Genomic DNA, 23,917 nt, shown 5'->3' with positions numbered 1-23,917 from the left:
GATGAGTGTGTCTCGGGGTTTTGGGTATGCAGAGAATGTCCATTAGGGCAAAACACCGACTTGCCGTCCCCGTGTTCAATGTCTATTTTCCTCCTCGGCGTATTTTCTTATCTCTGTATATCGCTACCGCATAAATCATGAATTGTCTGTGAGCATGGAACTGATATATGTATAACGTATTATACGGATTCAAGGAATCAACTTTCTCGGATTATCAACGCTTAGGCCATAGATACCGGTGACGCTAATGAAGTGGTAAATTCGTTTGCAATTTGTTGAAAAATCTTGTACTTCGATAAATGAAGTGACCAAGAGCTATCGCGGATTTCGCGATAAAAAGACGCCGTGTAAAACGCGTACGCATATATTTCGCGACATTTTATAGTAAAATCTATTTATTATACCCGGAATACACAAGATTTAGTAACATCCGACGCACACCTCGGCAGTCAACGACAATGAAACATTTAAAATAAGAACCTTGTTTCCCTGCCAAAAACCTTCCGGCCAATGAGAAGGCAGAGCACGTGATACCTACACTGCGCACAGGGTCGCGCACGCTCGCGGTGCTGATCGTCGTGGTAATGGATGTTTGGCGGGACGGAGACAGACGACTCGACTCGTGGAATTAGTCAAGCCTGATTCGTGTAGGATAAATTGTTGAGGATGTACGCGGACGATTATTAACGTGAGAAGGAACATTACAAATTGACTTGACAATCCCCGACGGTTCCCCCCTTCGTACATTGATTTCAAATACGAATTCACTCGGCAACAGGCCCGATTTCACTTACGATCGAAGGATTTATAGACGGATTGCTGCCGCGCCTGCGTCGGTGTCAAACCTTTATTCGAAAAAATGCTGGAAAATTGAGAAACAGGGGGTGGCGGTAGTGACCGCCGAGACCTTGGGAGTTGCCGCTCAGCGCCCATCTGGTGACCATATGACCGTGACCAGACCTGGCCAAAAGATACCCAAGACCTTTCTTCCGCGAAATTCCTTGGAACAATAATCGAAGCTTTGCCCACCGGTACCTAACCTTTGTAAATGTTGAAATGTCCGGACGCGCGGGAGGTTTAAAAAATTATTCCAGCTTACTCGGCTCAATAAAGATTATTTCCCCATATTTATTTTTAATACTGCTCTTTCGAGAGAAGCATAATAATCGAATAAGCAGAACGACGGTGATGATATCATAATATGTATAGGTACCGTGGATCGTTCTACCTGCCGATGTAAGCATCGAGAACTGTTTGTACGTTGATCTAAAGTTCCTAGGCACGTTTAGTAGCCAGATTAGAAATGCCACCCAGGTAATTTTTCTCTGACCGGAAGAATTCTAAGGGGATGAATGTCGAGGCGAAACGCAACGGGGATGGCATTTAGCGTATCGCTTTTTCCCAGAATGCGTCTCGCTTCACGATAAGCACAAAAATTACCCCGAAACACTTAAAATGAAGCAGTCGTCAGGCTGATATCCGAAACAAACACTCACTACCGGAGTAAGATTTCCTTTCTTTTGTCTCTATTTCTCTTCCGAAGAAGAATAAACAAAACCATCTATAGATTCCGCTGAAAAGCCTGAGAGGAAAAGGATCGAGGTAGATTGTACGTACCGCGCAGCCAAGGACTGATCAGGTCCTGCACTTACAAAAGTTTGTTGCACGTGTTTTACCAGTACCTGTATATACGCGCATTAAAAATGCAGCCGTTTGATCTGAAGAAGATATTCCAACTTTTAGACACAAGTATATGAATCATGACTCTTTTAACTCAACGACATGAATTTAGTCAACTCGTCACGATTATACCGGTGATACAGGGACCGCGGTCAGTGGAGAATAAACAAATGTTCCTGGTGCTTGTTTGAGGTGCAGGAGCGTATCATTTGTCGTCAATTAACATTCTATGCGAGTATGTTGCTCTATGCGTCTAAGTTCGAGTCATTGTCGACGTTACGAAGGGAGTCCGGGAGCTGAAGTGTTAAAAATTTTTAAGACCAAGTAAAACCGTTAGGAAAAAAATTTAGTAGAGCGACGATACGGTGCGATGCGTTGACAGACGACTGAGGCACGCCTCGAACATTCGAATCTGCGATCACCTGACTCGTATTTCAACGAGAAGAACGCATCGGATATACACATCGGACCAGATCCGAGTTTTTGTTAAAAAAACGTCTAGATCGTCCAGGAAAGTGGCCAGTATTCAACCCGAAGCCCCGATTTTCGCCGTTGTATTCGTCAGAGGTTGAAGAACGTTGAGGACGGAGTAGACCGCGGGGGCATTCGTAGGTTCGGCGTGTAGAGATCCACCTACGCGGGTGTAAAATATACGTAAAAAGTACAGCTGCGCTCGAAAGGCTGCAGACCTTGACCTTGAGAAGCTGAGTTATAGGTACAAGAAGAGTTTGCTGCGAGCGTGTTGGTTCTCGAGGACGCGTGCCTGGTGCGTACGCGACACTTAAAAACTTTTCGAGTTGCACACGTGTTCGAAGATCTCCCGCAGCCTCCCCACGACGAAGCCTAAACACGTCACAGATCTAAGCCGGCTACACTCGCTCCTTCGCTCCGCCAAGCAGCGTCTATATCCATCTTGCACTTTCCTCCTCGGTCTCGCATCAGGCACCTCCGAGGGCGCCTCCCGATCCGCGTTCGTATCGAGAGGGTAACCGCTACTTACAGCTTATTCCCCACCGACAACAACACGGCAACTCGATCGCGAGCGTTTCACGGCCCGTTCGCCACCCAATAACGAAGAGAAAACCCACCGGGTACACGTTATATTGCTTCCTAAAAACATCGTGCATAATATGCGTATTTTTTCCTGCGACAATCCAGACCGGCGACTCCGAAACAGTTCGAGTGGCACTTTTTTCTTTTCCAGACCGCGGTATCTGATACGAAGAGATAACACTTCGAATCGTCGTATGCCTGAAATGGAAGAAGAATTAAACAGCACAGTGTTCGAAGTTCGTTAGGCTCCTAGTTCCCGATTTCGATAAGATTATTACAGACGTCACAAGGCTCGAATTCCACATCGTTTCTATAAATTTCCAGCGATTGCCACGGAGAAGGAAAAAAATATACGTCATAGCTCACCGGGTTATTATATTCGGCGCAAAGCATTTTTCAGCTTCTGGACTTCGGAACAACGAACTTGAGAAGCCAGAGTTGATGGGGAATTCGGCCTCTACGGTGTAACACAGGGGCGAAGAGAGTCGAGACAGCGACGTTAAAATTAGACACGAAAGCCGAGCCCTCCGTAGGATCAACCCCCGGCCCCGGAGGGAAAAGGTATTACAAAATTTTCAAACCGAATCCCGTCTTCGTTAGACACTTATTATACCGTGTATAATATTTGCGTCGACATTGCAGGCATACGTCGCGATTTGCAAAAATTTGCAACAAACGAAATGAAACGGTCGTTTTAATATATGTATATTGCGAAAAGACGTCTGTTGTATACCGGCGAGAACGATGATGAGACTCTCTGAGAATAAAGAGGGAGGGGTGTAGAGTGAATAAAAAATTTGAGCTGTACGGGTTGTACGTGTGTATTGTGTATACATCATCCGCGAATCTGCAGATATGTTTAATTAAGTTAATTTCCGAGAAAAGGGATGTCTGGGGTTACAGATAATTGACCTAGTAGTGGAATCGACAACAAAATTCTCATCGCGTTCTTATTGTTTGGGGGTAAAATTATAATAATTTATATCGGTGAATGTAGACGTGTGATTAGTTGGGAATAATTTGGTCGCCTGGTGAGATTTATAGTTAGCGTGTTCGAGAGACTATCGCGTGTTGCGAGAATGCAGACAACTACTTGGATCAGGCAGCAGAAACGGTAGCCGGCGGTGCCTTCTTCGCTACCTGAACGAATGAGAGAGCAATTTTATAATAAATTTTTAAAAATAAAACAGGGATACACTGGATACACGGATCATCACTCTTCCCTACACCCACGTATAAATGCGGGTATGTGGGTATAACCTCAGCAGCCGCGACCGAGTCTCCGAGTCTCCGAGTCCGCGCTCTGCATCGCTCGCTCGCTGACCTACCGGCAGATTAATTTAATTATACCCACACGAATACCTTGGCCAAATCTATACTCCCGACTCTCCGTATAATTCCGTATAATATTTGCCGGTTTCGGGGAAATTCGCGGCTGTATCGCGCACGGAGCGTGACAAGACGGGGCGGTTCGCCTTTTCGGGATTCAAAATCGCGCCATCTCTTAATGCCTGCCGCATGCCTTATTGCTGTATAAGATGGACCTTTCGCCCGTCCCTTCCCCTCCCTTCTCCATGCGGAACGGCGAAACGGAGGAACAAATTTAAATTACAAAAATTTGAAGAAAAAAATTTCGAATTTGTCGCGTTCCAAGGCTCCTTCCCAGTCGAACGATCCATTCCCTATACTTTCCTGCGATTCACCATCAAATTTCTAACCGTCAACAATTTCAGCTGAAAATAAAGTTTAGCCGTCACGCGCGTGCAGCTGTCGGTCGAATTTCTTATTTGAAACCGTTTGCTCGTCTTCGTTCGCAGCCCAAGATCGCGTAGGTACGTTGTCGCAATACGTTTGTAATGGAAAAGTAACGCAAAGCGGACGTTTCTCAAGTTGTACGTCGGAAACTGTAGGCATACCGCGACATCGATTATTATCAATCGGGACGTGAATGAGATCCGATATAATCGAGCGGGAAAGGACAGAGTAGCACAGCTGATATGAAAAACAGGCCCGAGGCATAAAATGTGCATAAATTTATCGGCAAGCTAAACAAATAATCGGTATGGACTTTGGAACTGTTTGTTAGGGAAACTCTATCTGCAGCCGCGGCACGATCGCCAGCGTAGGTATACGTGTTTCTATTCAAACAGGCATACCTGCAGGGTTTAACGCGTATATAATGTAACACATATACGCTGATATCGATATGCGGAATGTATACGTGTCGTCCGCACATACTCGCGCATCGTCTTATTACACGCGCGCGACACACATGCATGTGACATACGAATATGTATGTGATTCGATGGTTGAGTATTCCGCGAGTTTTATAATTTACGATTTAGGATTCGTTGCCGGAGTGGACGACGCCTCGTCGTATTCGTCGCCGTCGTCTCGCATGCCTGTCAACTGATTTATGGACGACGTAACCTCAACCAACGGTCACGCACATATCCATCCATCCGTCCATCCGTCCATCCAAAACTATTTATTATCCTTGGCGGATAATATTGCTGTTTTCTTACCTTTTTCGTTTGTTTTTTCGGTTTTTTTTTTTTACAATTATTTTTATATATTCATTGAAAAAAAGATTTTATTGCCGGTCACAATACCCGACGATACCTACAGCGAGCAATCCTTCCGCCGCATGCCTGCGTGGCCCTCGACGCAACACCCCTGACTCCTTGCCAGAGATTAGAGGAGAGCTCTGCGTGAGGGATGCGCATTCGTTCAACTTTCTTTATTGCCACCCACTCGACGCTTCGCTACGTCTCGAACTTTACAATGCCAGTTCCTCACCCGACGACAGAGCGTAACGTTCGACTGTCCCTTGTTAAGCTAGGTCAGACTCGCCGCAGCTACGGCTCTTTTTATCTACCACCTCCCCAAGGCCGAGGCACTTTAAGTCGTCGACGCGATTGTAACGTCCAGCCTCTGCTATGAGCTTCAGGTAGCTACAGCAATCGAGTAAGGCGCACTGTCCGCCGCCGATCGCGTCTAATTTTATAGACTCGAAATCCGTAATGAGGATCTTCGTTTACGAGACTTGCGAGGAACATTTATGTTTCCCGCGGAGGGTATCGTAGCCTCTGATCCGAAACGAAAGAGAGAAAGAGCGAGAATAGAATAGAATAGAATCAAGTTTTATTATACCAGGGCCGTGTGCCCATGAGTACAAAAATACATTATCAAAAGGAGAAGAATCACAGTATTCATCTTAATATTAACTTAATCGTAATTTACAATAGAGCAGGTAGTAAATAACGCAAGACTCGTGATAATAATAATAATAATGCTCTAAAGAGAGAGAGAGAGAGAGAGAGAGCTTTTTATTTCGTGCTCTGGGACTGAGGTCCCCTAAGAGCACCGTGCAAAAAAAAAACGATACAGAAAAATTTAGTAAAAAGGTTACAGGCGATCGTGGAAGCTTCAAATTTAAAAGTAAAGAGTAAAACAGTAAATATAAGTATTAAAGAATAAGAAGGAAAATAGGTTTTCACATATATAAAAAGTTTTACGAGAGAGCGCACAAGACGCACTTACTCTCGAGGAAAATAGAAATAAAGATAAATAAAGATAAATGAGATTGATGAGATAAAAATAAAAGAGAGAGAGAGAGAGAGAGGGAGGCGATCGGATTCAACGTACATTACGGTGTTCGTACAAAGAAAGAGAGAATGAGAAATACTGGACCTTGAGACGATTACCGGGAAAAGATGTGCCTCATTTTCTAAAGGCTCTGTGGAAGAGCGTTTCCTCGCAACGGGAGGTCGTCGCCGGGGTCCGACGAGGTTTGGGGAATCGTGCTTCCTTAGTCGGAAAGGACTAATTGTGTAAGAATGGCCGAACGAGGTGGTCGACGGCGTTGACCGAATCCTGGAATGTACTCTCGCCGATGTTCGAACGCTACTCTCGAAAGGTACACGTCGGGAAGCCGAGGGAGGAGGGGGGGGGGGGGGGGGGGGTGAGAACAGGTAGGGCCACCGGGGGAGTGACGTCACAGTGCCAAAGACGCGTGGCGTCTAGCAGCACCGGGCACTCTGACGTCATCTGGCCAAGATCCTCGAGTGACTCAGAGGTTGTAACGAAAAGCGGTGAAAATGAATATTGTTGACGCATAACTGCCAGTTACAGTGTTCCATTCACCGTTCTCAAATCGGCAACTGGACACGTATTTGATTTCGTTCGACCGAATCGCGAGCGAACGAAAAAGTCGACGTAGCGCCCAGGTTTTATTTGCACAAAAATGAGAAAAACACTCGGTTAGGCATACGCAAGTGAGCAGCTCCACGCCGTTACTTTCCCGGTCGCTAAAACTCCAGGAGCGCGAGGCTCGTTTCGTTACGTTGGCATTTTTGATTATACTCCATCCGGTCATCGAGTGACTCGAATTTTCAATTACGGTTTGACGCTTGGCGTGACACAACGGCCCTTCATTATGCCGGTTTAATTTTTATTACTCCACACCAAGCGTCCGAGCGTGAAATCTGGTACATTTTTAGGAACTCGCGGGTATATATATATATATATATATATATATGAGTGCCTGCTGCGGGCGAGGGCGCCGTGCCATTGCTAGGCTGTGGCGTACAAGGCGATGCCAAAATCTTTTCAATACATCGTCAAGTTTAAAACAAGTGCAGATCGCACGACGATGCGCCCGATGTATAATAATCGAGCTTTCGGGTCCCGGTGACTTTCTGATGCGTTACCCCGATTGTGAGAGAATATTCTTGGTTCGAATCGAGCGCGGCGCGAAGCGGCGGTACGAGTCTCTCTCAAGTTCTTTCAACTCTCTCCAAAGTGGTTTGATTGTCAACCATATTACGGTTAATGGTCTTATTTACAGTCCCGTATAACAGTAATAAACGGCGGGGCGTAAATCCTGTGTGAAACACGGCGGTACGCTTTGCCGTTGCACCTTTGTCGCTTCCTTTCGCCTCACGCCTCACGCACATGCTGACTCTTGAACCCTTTACCGCGAAAGCGGAGGCACGACGCAACGCAACCTCCCCCGCGCCGAGGGCCGGTCTGCCTGTCTGTGACAGCGGCGCGTTCGCGGGACCCTTTGAGCCTGAGCCTGTAGAGCCGAACCGCAACCGAGCCAGATTTTGTGCCGAACGTTAACCGTACCGATCTGCACCTGCCGTGAGACGCCCTTCTGCCATTTAACTTTCACCCACACCTATGGCGCAGCTACTATATACGGACACGATTCTGTTTCACCTGTTGTAGCTGTGACGGCTCAATTTATGCGACTAAACGCTTGAGGAACTCTCTCGGAGGAGGGGGGAACGAAAATCATCCCCGCTCAACGAAGAACAACTCTGTTCGACGTAACATCGAGGGCCAACTGGATTTCGCTGCATTCAAACTCGGTACTCCGGTAATTGAGCGATAATATTTATTCTGCGCGATAGGGGTTCGAATTTCAAATAGGTAATCAAACGATCCCGTGACGAAATCTTGGACGATTCGAGAGCTTCTGCGCCATGACCCCGTGACCGTGCCATAGAATTCGTGACGAATTGAAAGGAGCTTATCCGTTTGTCGATTCCTGAGAGTTGGTTCAGCTTCTAATAGCCCGTGTAGCGTAAGACGGTGGTCCGCGTGGCGGCGCGGGAGGAAGGGAGGATGGGAGGATGGTGGGTATCGATATATAAGCGTAAACGAGATAGAAATAAGATATCGCACAGTTGGGGCTTCTCGCCACAGACTTACGGCCGTCTTAGGGTCTTGTCGGTATACAAAGCTACGCTCTATACGAACCTTGGGCTGTGTGGTACCGCACAAGGGACTTACTCGTAAGGCATTTCTCACATCAATAGTCCGGAGTTGCAGGGTGCCCGCCACGAACACCCGGAACGAACGAAGAAGCTTTGGCACCGCGTGCGCGGTCTCCTTAGCACGTGTGGGCGAAGCTTTACTCGTCTCCAAGGGGGATAAAACGTATCGCTCTTACTTCCGGTGGAAATAAACACCCCGTCGTCTTGAGGAACCGCGTGGCGTGTCATTTGTACGAAACCGTCCAAGTGTACGCGGCGCGTGACCGTTGCCTGGATATGATATATTATTAATTAACAACGTTGCCGGAGCCTATCGATTTTAAAAAAGAACGACCTCACGACCGTATCGAACCGTTGACTACACCAAAACCGTTGGAATGAAAATAGTCAAAGTTTCAATGCAAAAAAAAATAAAAAAAAAAAAAGGAGATCGTCGGTCGGCCGCGTACGTAGTCGAGATGCTTAACTCACATGCGAACTGCATCCCCGTGCGTCTGGCAACCTCGGAGAGAGTAGGTATCCGCGTAAAACTGGCAGGGAGTTTTGATACTTATTTTTCGCACCACGTATACAGCGAGACTCGGACGACTCGGTCATCCGGTAATATCAAACGAGAAACAGTTATACGGATTCTGTCGGTAATGCATACCACCTCCGGTGGGCAGAACCCCTTCGTCGCATATTAGCCGATACCAATAATGCGACAAATTGAGTTAGTCATCGGCTCCTTGAGCTCGTAAAGTTTTTTATTCGTAACGTGACAATCGAATCGCGTATCATACCCCTTAAACACCTTTTCCAAGCCTCTGTTATATTCTGGTAGGCATTTTTTCGTAAACGAGTTTATACCGTACATGCAAAATGTGGCGCTTGGCGAAAACGAAGTTGTTCGATCGCATGGCGTCGTTACTTTGATTGTTGGGTTCCGAAGGGTCATTCAAGTTTTTACCAATGTTCGCAAAGCTGGCTGGGTGCCTCAATAGCAGATATTTTGCTACAGCCGAAACCGATTCGATGTCACTGGGCGGCGACCAAGACTCGCCAAATAAAACTGTTGTCGGCTAGACGTAAAAATTATTCCGTTTCAAAGGTAATTTGAGTCTAAAATGGACGCATATTCGAACCTTACTCGATACAAAGAATCGTGGGTGAAAAGTATATTTAATCTTGAGCAAATCTTTCGATCGTTTAGTATCGAGCAGTTGAGAAGATAATGGCTCGTTTCAATTTAAATAAGACACCCCGTACAATGTACATTCCTCTATCCATACGCGAATATAATAACGTCTAATAACATAGCCCCGGAGCCAATAAAAGTGTATACATGTACCGGGCTGCAATCGTGTTGGGGGTCCATGCATATTTACTCATACAGCGATAGAAACGGAGCGACGTAGGTAGGCATTTCTACTTTGTAGTTCGCGCAATGTACGTGGATGTGTGGAAAAAGAAGAAGAAGAAGAAGAAGAAGAAGAAGAAGAAGAAGAAGAAGGAAGAGAAGGTGAAGAACAAGAAGGCTGTAAGTATTCGAATGTGTAGCTCAGACGTACGTGCAAACAGCGCTGCGAGTGCCAGAGCGAGAGAGAGAGAGAGAGAGAGAGAGAGAGAGAGAGAGAGAGAGAGAGAGAGAGAGAGAGAGAGAGAGAGAGAGAGAGAGAGAGAGAGAGAGAGAGAGAGAGAGAGAGAGAGAAGCGAGAAAAGAAAGAAAAGAGAGAGAGAGAGAGAGCGAGAGAGCGAAAGAGAGGGAAGAAGAGAAGAGACGCGAGGCGCGACGAGCCGAAGCGACGTCTATAAGAGTACGAGACGAGTACAAGAGTGCGTACGTATACGAGAGTATAGGGCGTAAGCCATAACGCCGAGCGAGTTATGGGACGCTTTTACGAGTCGATGGAACTTTGCAGAAACCTCTACAGTTCATCATAATGACGTTTTATGAAAGGGCAATCGAAATAGCACGAGAATTTCCATCCACCGGTTCGTTATTGATACTAAAATAATTCACATTCGACGATTAACTTTTTGCCTCGAGCCAACACCAATCCATTGGTTCCTCCCTGCTCCACCTATACTTACTGCTGCGCCTACCTGATCTTCACCGGCCTGACAATGTGCTAGCTTATGCCGAGAGGCAGCAAAATATTTCTGTCACTTGTTCCAACAAATCCTCTCTCTTGACTCGAAATATCGCCCGGCGTTCGTGGACTCGCGAATGCACGCTGTATACGCGACCCGCGAGTTGGCAGTCGGACTTTGTTGTCTCTTTCCACGGTATAAAGTATATGTAGCGTGATATTTTTCCGGGGCGCACCAGTCGTTACGTTATATTAATTTGTGGTCGATAAAACTATTGTCAGGCTCAGGCATTCATTGCCTACAGCATGGAAGACTTCGCTATTGAACGACGCTGATGCCTATGCTAATTTATTGCTAATTGTATTCCCGGCGTGATGTCTCTGCTAATAATACAATCACCGCCGCATTACTGCGCCGCTGCTGCGGTGACGCAACTCGAAATGCATTTGTCGAAATCGAGCATCACGATTGTTCGAATACTCGTACCTCGGCTGCTGTAAACTTTCCCGCAACCTTATCACCGGTCCCGTACTGCGGTAGTAGTACACCGGTATAACAATAACCCCCTAAGAAAAATGTTGAATGAGAAGATTCGCGCCAGGCTCTCTCGCTGGAAATAAAATATTGTATACGATAAGATATGTAATTGTTGCAGGGTGCGCAGGGTGTTCCAAGTTTGGAGACGCGGTTTGCGGGTAAGGCGGGATGGTGAAACAATTGGCATGGAATATCTATAACTGAGAAATAGCGAAGGTCTGCGCAGGGTACCGTTACCTCGTACCGTCTAGAACCCAGAACTTTGGCGCCGCCTTTTCATAATACGACCTCCGATGACGATTCCGTCCCGAGATAACAGGGTCTGCACGGATATCTCTGATACGTGTGCACACAAACATATATACATATATAGGCGCATATTTGCGTATACGCATACCGGGTATATTACCGAACGATTGTCCGCTTATCGACCATATCGGATCTACAACCCCGACGTGGATCGGCCCGGCCGGACTCATTGTTATATTCTCGGGTCCCCGGAGGACGGGACGCGGGGTCGGAGCCGAGTTCGTCCCGGAGACCCTCTCTCGGCGGGGGGTCGAGCGCTGCCTGGTCCGTTATACGCCCGGTAGCCCTTAGCAACCACCACGGTTGAGAACCCCGAGAATTTTGTCGGAGGATGCCCACGACCCGGTCCCGGTCCCGGGGACTCCGGAGAATAGCCCCCGGTATAAAACCGACTCCCGTAGCACGTGCCGACCGCATGCTCTCCTCCAGCCTCGACTATGCCTGCCTTATAACCTACCCGATTTTACTAGGAGTGGAATGATTTTCCGGCAACCTAGTTTCCTCACTTCCGTTCCCGACAATCATCTCACATTCTAGACGTCTTCTCCTTCGCAATTCTATCGAGTTCATTTCTCCCTTCGACTCGTCAACGTCATAATTTACCGTCTCTTGCTTACACGCGTAATCCTCGCAACCTGTAGCATTGTTCTTGTCGCAGGTGCTGACAACGAACGAATCAAAGGTCGCCATTTTCGCGCTGGCGAGGAATATTTCAGCGTATCCTTTTCTAAATTCAAACTATACGAGTGTACCGAAACTCGTAGGAGAAATTATCCAAGCTGCGGATACGCGCGAGAACTTGATATGTATCAGCTGATAGTGATTTTCGAAGAAGAGAGAGTTTGACGAGATTACTTTTAAACGCGGCTTGTTCACGCCAGTATTTCCAAACGTCGTTGGAAAATGATTTTTCGTACTCTCGTATTCGGCTAGTTTGGTCGCATCGGAATTTATTCATTCTGCTTTCCGCATTTCCCAGAATAGAAAGCCACTCCGGGTTGACGAGACTACCTGCGAAAGAGGCTCGCAAAGGTTCGAACCGCAGAAAGCTGTGCACAGTTTCGAAATAAAAATGTTGTGACACTGTAAAGAAGAAAAGAGCGAAGGAGAGAGAGAAAGAGCGAAAGAGAGAGAGAAAGAGTGAGATAGATGGATGGAAAGTTTACTATTGCCCTGGTTCAACCTTGGGGCAAATTATAAAGTGCGACATATGTCCGTTTAATAACAAAATAAGTAAACATGAAATAGATTTTTTCGATATAAGTTCTTAAGTATTATATGGACAACTACTCGAAAGCGCTGAGTATCCAAGAATTTTCAGACTTAAACCTAGCTGGAACAAAGAATTGCATGTATTACACTAAAGCGTTATTAATTATATGCTAGCTCTCTCACATAACAGATTTTCATGTAGTTAGAACCTAGTTTCCAACAGACACTGGTGATATCGCAGTTCACAACGCAACGCCTCCTAGATGTCAATATTTCTGATTAATATGTTGTGACTAAAATTTCGATTTCAAGCAAACGAGCGAACAATCTAGTTTTAAGAGTTGACAGAATGGGAGAAGACTTAACAGCTAAGGGTAAAGAATGCCAAAAATACACAGAGAGAGAGAGAGAGGGGGGGAGGGGGTGAAGAAAGATGGACAGTGAGAAAAAGAGAAAGTGAGCGAAGGGAAAATAACTGGCTGAATTGATGTGACAATAGGTTTGTGAATTAATTCTAATTCGCCTGAATTATCAAAAATTAACTGATTGTGAGAAATAATTAACTTGTGGGAAATTAAGTCAAGTTAATTTGAATTACTTTGGATTTGTGCCACAATTATCAGTTCAGACGGAGAAAAAACTGAATTGAATTAAGAATATTAGGTTCGATTAAAAAAAAATTTATTTTAATTAACACACAATACAAAGTAATGAATTTAAATTTTTTGGAAATCATTCGTTTCAGAGTGAATTATCGAGACTTGTCGAAAATTGTAAAAAAAAAATGTAATTTCATTAATTGAAATGAATTGCGTTGAGATAGATAAATTTGTCAAAATACAGAAAAAAAAATCGAAACAAGAAAAAAAAGTTAAATTGTACGAATTAATTTAAATTAATTCAGAGAAAGAAAAATATCGCATCACTCAAATCTCGAGTTTTTCCCCCCGAGAGAGAGAGAGAGAGAGAGAGAGAGAGAGAGAGAGAGAGAGAGAGAGAGAGAGAGAGAGAGAGAGAGAGAGAGAGAGAGAGAGAGAGAGAGAGAGAGAGAGAGAGAGAGAGAGAGAGAGAGAGAGAGAGAGACCGAGGAAGTGGCCCAGAGGGGAAAAAGCCAGCAAACGAACATACTGTGAAAATCCAAAGGTTTGCAGCTAGTAACTGGCAAGTTACATGTGTATAACAGAGTCGTCAGTTAAAACCTGAGCGATGCCTAAGCTGCAGTCCGTCGATATCGCCCGAGTCCCGCGTATCTGCTTGCGCAGACTGCCGTGCACGCGTAAATCGTTCGTCTAGTCATATACTTAGGCCGTCGCGTTACGATCTTACGATAACGATCGTGCGTTGGCAAAATTTCCTCAAAGGATTAGGGATAGATTCTTAATTGCACGGCCGCAAGCGGTAGATCACGGAGTTGAATCTAGAAACTAGTAAATCGGTGTAGAGATATAAAACCTTGGCAGAGTCGTAAAAATAATTGCGCGAGATTGCATCTAGGTTAGCTCGCTATATGCATAAACAACAATAATGATACGCAGACAGTGTTACACTGGCCTGACTTTGAGTGTGTGGGTACGTCGTACGTAAACGCACGACCATAACGTCGCCTCACCTAACATACCGTGTGGTGCAGGTACGGAAGGTACGACCCAGCCAGGTTGTAGGTACGACATGCAGGCGCTGAGCCACGGACACTCCGCATCGGCACCGTCGTGTAGGTGAAACGCACCAACGGCGCCACGAGGCAGCGGAGATAGTTGTGAATTATAGTTGTCGGTAGTCGAGGCCTGCATGCCCTAGCATTTACCTATAAAATGTAAAATGCACGGCTTGCACAAGTCACTATTACAAAGCATACGTTCGCTGTTTTATTGTTACCCGGAGTTTCTTGCGAAGCGTATAGTCGGTCCGGCGATTATTTAGTTCCATAAAATTATTAATAAGAGTAATTTTGCATCATTACATACGCCGCTCGCCCGCTCGCCATTTCGCGTTCCGTGGCTCCGGACATTCCGTTTCTTCCTTCGTATTCAATTATCATCGAATATGCTCTACGAATATTTTATTCTTTCGATTCCGTTGCTTCTCGCATTATCTACGCGCAGGAAAATTGCCGAGGTACTGCAGTTTGATATCCAGTTTGCGGGACACGCCGAAGGTGCGATACATCGGCATCGCTAACCTGCACGGAACTTGACGTCACACGTCCATACCGCAGACGTAATCGCTAATTGCAGGGCTTGTAGTATTCCAGGATCCCCAACTTGTTCGAAGAATTGATAATAACTGACAAACGCGGGACATTAACGAGAATGGGAATGGGAATGGGAATGGGAATTGGAATGGGAATGGAATTTCCAGTCTCCGATTCGTTGTATGCATAAACCGCAGTGCCGGTCCGGCGAATCGCCAACACGTGAGAATATAATAATACCTGAAAGCCGCGCTGCAGCGCGTTGGACGATTGTTTGACAGGAAACAGCGAGCGATTTCTCTCCGAGGCCCGAGAGGTTCGAATCGATGACAAATAATCCGTCCGCATAGCCGGTGCGGGTTGCGCGCCGATGTTCGTTTCCGGGTTGATCTTCGCGGATGCGGTAGGAGGAGAGTAAGACGCGCGTCTCTCCCGCGAGGCCGTAATGAGCGCGGGGTTCCTCGAAGCCCCCTCTCACCCGGCGTCCCTAAGGTAAAGGTGTAAAAGGAGTCGATGACCTGCGGAGTCTGGAGAAGAAGACTGGCCTGGTCCTCCTCACTCGGCGACGAGCCGCGACGAACCGAGAACCATAGCAGCGACCGAGAACCGAGATGAGCCAACGACGTACGGGGACAACGACGTCGAGTCGAAGAGTAAAGGAATAACACGAAATAAAGCGAGTAAAGTTGAAGAGTCAACAAGGCCGTCGCTTCGATGAAGTCTCAAGCCCCGAGCCTCCGCACGTACCTATCCCCGTACTGTTTGCACGAGTTTCAGAACCCGTTTCATTCCGACATCTCTCTTTGACCGATGCTTCGGCTTTCACACGCAGTTTACTTAGGACATGGTGAAAGACTCGCTCGCGTATCAAATTGAATATTCAACCGAAAATAAAAATCTCCTCATCGCGCTGCGGCTATCTATACCCACCCGTACGAGGTAGGTGGAACCGAAGAGTTCCGTCCACATTTTATACCTACCCACGCTCCTGCATGCGGCACACTGCGCGGGTAACTACGATTTAACGTCTCTGTTATATAATACGCAATCATATTACTCGCCGTCGCGGGACTCGATTCCTCGCAAAGGTTGGAGCCTCGATAAATCAACCGACGGCCGAATCTGTAAATTCCTCGCTTTTCCCGTGTACATCCGCTCATTCCTACGAGGGACGGTCTTTGCTCAACGAGAACCTCAAGACCTTAGCCGCATCCCAGCAAAGAGGAACACCCTGCGAGAGAATAATCCTGGCGCTATAACGGCGCTATACCTGGAGCTCATCTTTCGAAACCATTCAACCTGAACAACCGTCACAATTCCGTCACCGAACTATACCCGACACAAATCGATGCTTGTTGGGTGTTCAGAAGCCACCTTGTAAGCGTCACTTAATGCCCACCTCGGGGTAGTTGAGTTGAGTTGGGTTTGGTTAGGTTGGGTTGGGTTGGGTTGGGTTGGGTCGGATCGAGTCGGGTCGGGGTGGGTTGGGTTGGCTTAGGTTAGGCTTGGTTAAGGCTCGGCGGCTTTGCCTAGGTATATTATACGTAGACAGGTACCGAACCCTCACCGTAGACACGGACCTGAATCCGACCGTACTTCAACGCCAGCGTTCAACCCCCGCGAGGTCTAATCGTCGATTTAACAACTCACCTCCGCCTGGTACTTTTGCGACAAGCTCGCAAGCTCTTCATAATATCTACTCGCGTCAATTGTGTTGGTACAGGTACGTCAGCTGGTCCGTGTCTCTGCCTGCAGCTTGTGGGAGAATATGCATAGACTCTGCAGAGTAAAGTGCAGTAGTCCGGGGGTCGGCATAGTTGCCCTAAAAACGACAATCCAAATTTAATGAGCTTTGATCGTTCGTTGGGTAATCCTCGACTTGTCTACGACGGTAGCCGTGTAGTTGGTGTTAAACATTATTGCCGGTTATCATTTAACGTGTCACGTCAGTCCGAACCACGTGATAACGAATTTACACGAAAGAGCACGACCGCCCCGCGCTTGTCCTCTGCGTTATACCTAACAAGTTAAGAACTAAGAGCGGATTAACAAATTACAGATCGAACTGCGGCAAGCTTTCTTCCGTCATCGCGCTCTCGGATTACACCGAGCGGACCGATGCAGGCATAATTGGTTGTGTGTAGAACGGAGTCGACGTGTAAGACATATTGAGAAAATGTCAGGTCCTATTTTCCGGTGCAATCAGGCAATCATTATTATATATATATATACATATATACTCGGTTATACTCCTAGTTATACTTATTCTCCTTACTTGATCGGTTTGCGCAATATTTCGTCCTGCTGATCCTAAAAGCTCGCACTTGGGTCAAAAATTAAAATGTTCACATCTTGCGAAGGTCGCATTATCGAAGTTTCGAAAGCACGAAAATCTATTTCAGAGAATTCTAAAGTGCAGAACGTCGAAATATATAAAAGAAACATATTAAAAAGCTAAAATACGGTATTGTCAAAATTTTGACGTGCCGATGTTTCACTTTTGTGTATTGTACTGTACCTCGAAATTCTACGAATAAAATTGTGGCTCTATAAAAATTCAATATTTTAACCCCTCTGCCGTATGGCGATTCGACTTTTCGAACATCACCCCAAACGACGACAACACCAGCGTCAACAACACTATTGCATTTCGCTAAAGAAAAGTATCAATGCTTGTGCGAAGAGACTTCGGTTTGTCAATGCAATCTATTTTGGTTCCAACACTGCACTCTTTACCCAGTGCATATATATATATATATATATATATATATGCGAACCTACAGTTTAGAATAGATAAGTAAATTTGATCTCATCGGTACAGTCGCACCCTACATCGCAAACAGTGACGTCATGTAGAAAGTGTATTCACGTACAAAAACATTGAATTTGCTAACAATTATCAAAGTGTAGGTATAAAGAGTCGAACCAAATGTTTTCAGCATGATATTGAGAATTTCAAATTAGCCAGGAAACTTTAAGCGAAGGGTGCGACTAAACCGAACGGACAAAGTGTACACCGTGTAACCAGGGGGTCGATTATGTAATACCTATCACTTTTCCCATTTCCCACCATCCAAGCATTCCGATTGGGTAACTAAACTTCCCAAATGTGAAAAGCGAAATTAACTGAGCCCCTGGACCCGCAACTCGAGTAACTATGCAACATATCTCAATCGGTACGATCAGGTGGACGAAATGTAGATGATACGACAAGGTCGACATCGGATTTCCCACTTCTCTCTCCCTCTCATTTTTCTCCATCTCTCACTCTCGCCGAGGGTGGTACGCGTGGTAGGTAGAACCCAACCTAGGTATACATGTGTACGTACTCATACTCGACGTACGCGTGTTAAGACTCGTATATCGTTGGCTCGCGGGGGCAGCGACTCTTTGGCGCGACTCGTAGCTGAATCACGAGAGGCGTGGCCTACGACCGACCGGACGACCAATGGCAAAACGTCGCTTCGTTTGCGCACATACGACTTTCCCCGACCCCCGCCCCTCGCCCCGCCAGAGCGGCGGCGACGACCCGTTCAAGTACGCGACCGCGCAAAGACCTAGACCCGCCGTCCAACCGTATCAATTCCCACTTTCGAGCCAGCCGTTGAATGAGACGCGCCACGTAAGATTGACCAAACGCGCCTGCGCTACTCGGCTACTTTTCTGTAATCTGTACTTGGATGAATGCAAATCACCTTATAGCGCTGTCAGGCATGTTGCGGGTGAATGTCATATTTCAGGGCGAAGCTTGAAAGAACTCGGTGCTGCGGGTTACGATCTTACCCAACTCACCCCGAGTTCGCGCCACTTGCATTAATTTTTCAGATTTTTCCGTAATCTCACGGTATTCGTACACCCGTGCATATTACGCGGGCAGGTATGTATTTAAAAACTCGGACGACTTTGGCCGAGCTGTCGAGTAACTGACAGGGGTGACCGCGTACCAACTGTGCGGCTGATTTTTGGATAAGTAAATTTGGGGTACGGTTCAAAGATGTATCTAATAATATTACGTAGCTGACGCAAGATATTATCTTTCTCCTCTCGATTAGCGTGCTAAAGGTAAACCAAGGTACCTAAAGGATGCGACGGAATGGATTGTCCGTCTTGGATGTGCATCGCGATTCGTCGGCCACCTGTGTGGGGGGGGGGGGCAAGGGGCTGAAGGACCGAGAGACCTGGCAGGAAATTGCCTCCAAAATCTAATTACCAGACTTTTATATGGCGATCGTAAAATGGTCGAATGAATGCGAACTGCTGCAGCCTGCAGTCTCTTCTCGCCATTATACGTGTGCGTGTGCGTGTGTGTGCATGAGTGTAATTACATCTATCGCACACATATATATATATACATATATACACAATATATATATATATATATATATATACACATGTATAGATACAACATAGAACATAGATGTATTTACGTGTATCCACATTATACACATAGGTATACCTTGTACCTAGGTGATACTGCCCTTGGTCGCTCCTTATTCAGAATAGGCACAGAATTATTGCATTTGACGAATGTTTATGCAAAACTCGTTAAAATCTAATCACTAGATATCGCAATATAAGGGTTGAACATTCATCCCCATTAGTAACCTCATTTGATATGCAAATTTATTTAGTTTCACGGCTATTCTCGATTTCGTAATTTCAAGTACTAATCAAAATGGCAAACTACCTATCGGGTAGTTATTCAACGATGCTATTTTGTTTTTACGTGAGGTATTTGGGAGAAAACATAAGAGGACATTTCCATTTCGTCATACGGCATACACCTACAGCTTAAATTCTTTTCTTTACGGTTAGCCATCGTTTCATTTTATTTTCTTATGTAATTCACTTTTTGCACTATCCGTTTCGGACTGAAACTCTGTCGTTTGCTACGGAGCACACAAACATTTGTTCATTTTACTTAATACGTGACAATCGAGTGTTGTGGTACAGATATTTTCGTAATTCAAATAAATCTACACTGAGAAAAGAGTCTCGTCATAATAAATAAAATAAATTTCGTTGACTATTTTCAGGGACCATTTTTCAACTGTTGAAAAACTTACTAACGCGTAATAAATATGTGCGTTGTTACAACGACAGTCGAAATTTTCTAGTACTCGAAGCAAATAGAACATTAACCCACCGCTAAAATACGTGAAATTATTGAAAACGTACTTTCCCTTACCATAAAATTAGCACTAATTGTAAAGAATTTCACACCGTGTTATCCCAAATGAAGATTTATTGACAGTTAACAAATCTTATTTGAGGATTCGAAGTTTATACAGAGCCCACCAATCGCACGTTTCAAGTACATTTTTTACATTTTGCACGCAGTTCGTAGGCCGAGCCGAGGTTGATTTATAATAAAAGCCAGTGCGGCAATGCAACAGTAATGTTATGGAGCTGATATTACGATCTTGGGGCTTACTCGAGCCTCTTCCAACATTTAAATGTCATACAGTGCAGTGTGTTTTTATTCATAAATTCCTGATCGTGACATGCGAAATTATGTTTGAGGTTAGGAGCGTGCAATATAAGATTTATTTCCAACTCACACGTGAACATTCGGACGTTCGTCTCGCCGATTCGATTCAAACGCACGGTACGTAACGTTCATCTCCCAAGAACGACGTGCGCTTTGCGACAGATTCAAAATGAGTCGGTTTGGAAAAAGTGACAGCGGCCATATCCGTAGTACGGCAACGAAGCAACAAGTATGTAATTTGAAATCGCTAAATAGGATTTTCCATACGATAGACGACTGATTAACTGTTAATAAATAATCATTCGGTACCAATATTTAATTAGTTGAACATCGCGGTCGATTGTTTTATACAACAGGATACTGTTTCTGATGTAACAGATGACTTATCAACTGTTAACAAATCTTCATTTCGCACAAAGAAGTATACACAAATGCGCGATTTCTTATCCATAACTAAATATTTATTTCGCCATACTGAAATATACGATTTGCTAACAGTAAATGAGTCCTGTTCGCTATAACAAGACTCTTTTCTCAGTGTAGTTTCACTTGGCAATAGAAATTATTATTCTAATCAATATTTATTTTAAATCGAACGATGCACCTATATTTTCCTTGAAATCAATGAATATTCTTCTACCACATTCTACCATATTTGATCGCCACATTTGGTAAATTTACCCAATCCCAAAACGTAATTTTCTGAATCAGTTTTTGACTCTACAATTTTACGAAACACGATTCCGAGAAGGGAAATAAATCAATGCATAAATATTTTATTAGAATATCGGGGAAATTACGAGGCTGGATATTTTTATTCGAAACCGTTTATTACCGTGGTCGCAAAAAAACTTTACATAAACGTATACGTATAACATGAAGGTAAAAAATGAAATGGCATCAATACCGATTACTCTTTACAAGCAGAAATTACAGGTAACCGACTTCCTGACGTTCGCTTCTGAAATATACACCGCGAAGTTAAATGAACGGGTGCGATGTCCGCGGCACTCGCTTCCCGCTGATGGCAGGTATAATATAACCGCGAGGTAGGTATGTATACGGTATAGCTGGATGTAAAAGGGCGCCAAAGAGTGAGCACAGCTAGGTATTCTCACGTGATCGCGCGCGCGCGCGCCCGTGTGTGTGTGTGTGTGTGTGTGTGTGTGCGTGTGTGCGTGCGTGCGTGCGTGTGGGTGCGTGCGCACACTCATCACAGGCAACGCACGATCGTGTGCCTGTGGAACTTATTTATTTGCCATCTACGAATACAGAGAAGGTAGCCGAGTTCTTGTTCTATCATTGGTCGAGGGGATATCCCCGCCTATAATGTGCGCGTCACTACGTTATTATGCATTCGCTATCCCGCACCCCGTTTAGCCTCCCCCTACTCGAGAGTCTGCGCGTGGAAACAGCCCGCTATATATACAAACATATAGATGTATATGTTGTGTATTTTTATATACGTACATTAATTATTATACATATGGAAAATGATCCCTTACCCTTCCTACACCTTCGTCCGAGTAGTATTAACGCCGAAATTCACCGGAGTAACGAGAGAATCTTACAACGCTACTGGTCAAAGGACTGGTACAAATCGTTCCTGCTTCTCGCAACGAGACATGACTGAATTTTTAGCAACAAGCGTGAAACTTATAACAGCGAGACATTAGTCTTTGCAATCGCTGGAGGGTCACCCGGCAGGCTGGAGCGGTAGAAATAATACATGTAAATATCCCGAAGGGTGTGGCGAATCGGCTCAAGAAGATCATCCCAGATATTTTTTAGCGGCTATCTCTACTCTGCCTCCTCGAGCCGACCGCCAGCTAGACAAACCCCGCGGGTGGTTCGGCACGGTTCGCGTCTCTTCCGATAAAGAAATTTCTACCACCGGCAAAAATGGTATTCCAAGATACGACAATATTCCAGATAGCACTGTATAAGTTTCGACCCTGTTTTCCTCTCTCCGCGTTGCAGCGTCGCGTCGTCTTATCGCACTCTCCGAAGCTGGGGAGCCCGGACAGCCTGCAGATACGCGATCCGAGCAGCTTCCGATACGAGATAAGACGGGTAGGTAGGTAGGTAGGTAGGTACGTACGTACCTACGTATAACAAATACCTGGGTCACCGCGTTTCAAGATAAAATTCTGACCCTTGCGCGGCACCGGAGAAAATGTGCAAGGCTCGCGAAAATGCGGACACATGCACGTACGCCGTTCGGGTAGGGCTTGATTGAGTTCGACGAAATATTTTCCTAGAAGCTGTTAACAGTTACGTCTCGATCTGTGCCAAACGCACATCGGGCCGACTGCCTGACATATCGACAGACTGTTTGTTGTTATCTGTTCAGAAAAAAACAAGGTTCCTTATTATGGAAATGATGATTCGGTCAGATATAACAGGTGATACGTTACGGCGTAAAGATATAATTTCTGACAAGTCATCCGTGCACTGTTGCACATAAAAAAATAACAGACGTGGAGAAACGGACCTGCAGGCCGGGTCGAGACACACGTGCGTGATCAATGCTGGCCGGGTTCGGTTTTGCTTTAAAAAAAACTATTAGGATGAAGGAATAACCGGTGTAATTGTACACACAGTCAGGTACAAGGTGTTTATACCGGGGCTAGTGAGATGCGGTTGACACGCCGAGTCATTGTCGGATAATACAAAGATTGATTGCCTACCGATGTGTGGGTGTTGAATGGATCCTTCGTACACAGCTAATATCACCCGCCGCTCGATCTAAGGATAACAACCTATTTTCCACTTAGACCGGAGTCGCTAAATAGGTACGAAATTCAAGACGCACTCGTCCCGGCTGGCTGACTCGAACTTCGCACTCTACCGTACTTTATATAATGTATAATATACACATAAGTATAACTAGACTTAAGCTGCGTTAGGTACGCCCGGCGAGAATCGTGCGGTCGACGAAAATTGTTTAGAATTCATACGGAATTGTTAATGCGATTTCTGACGCGAGGAGAAACAGCCGTACGTGCAGCACGTACCTACGCACACGCGCGCACAACGCGAGGAATATAAATAAAGATTGAACATCGCATCCTGTATGTACGTACATGTGTGTACCTGTAATACGGTACGAGGTGTGAGCAGGAATCCGTACCGTCGCCTACATATAGGTGTGTGTATAATAATCTGGAGGCATAATACGAGTACAGAGCATGTACAATTCCTTGAGCCGATATACATATATATATATATACATATATATATGTATATATATATATATATATACACTCCGCGACACTTTGACCAGAGTTTCTCGCGTCAAAACAACTTCGGCACTGCTGAGAATAAGAACATTATGCGCGTACGTATTACACGAGGACGGTGCGAATGTCAACGGGTACAATACAATCTCCTTCGAGTATAAATAAAAGCTCGAATCAACGTACGTGCGTCTACGTATACATATAAAAACCTGTAAAAATTAACGCTCCGTCTCTCGTCGGTTGTCAATCAATCTTACATACTTTGATTTTAATCTTTTGAAGCCGTCTGTCGGTGCGTCGTACCTCATACCCAGGCGTTAGAGGTTACACGTAATATTACCTG

General features: G+C 45.3%; 1 protein-coding gene across 2 annotated transcripts in view; it reads right to left on the bottom strand.

Moving 5' to 3' along the window:
- LOC124185939 (protein dead ringer) overlaps nt 1-23,917 on the bottom strand; it is a 93,658-nt gene that overhangs the window by 67,618 nt on the left and 2,123 nt on the right. The window contains exon 2 of one of the 2 annotated variants that reach the window (XM_046577180.1): nt 14,269-14,454. The exons of the other annotated variant lie outside the window; for it this stretch is intronic. Coding sequence (XP_046433136.1) covers nt 14,269-14,454 — 186 coding nt within the window. The remainder of the gene's footprint in view (nt 1-14,268; nt 14,455-23,917) is intronic. 2 annotated transcript variants of the gene reach the window in all.

This window comes from Neodiprion fabricii, chromosome 7 (assembly GCF_021155785.1).
Source record: "Neodiprion fabricii isolate iyNeoFabr1 chromosome 7, iyNeoFabr1.1, whole genome shotgun sequence".
Lineage (NCBI taxonomy): Eukaryota > Metazoa > Arthropoda > Insecta > Hymenoptera > Diprionidae > Neodiprion > Neodiprion fabricii.
The sequence above is the reverse complement of the archived record's forward strand: the minus strand, read 5'-3'. Positions and strand labels throughout refer to the sequence as shown.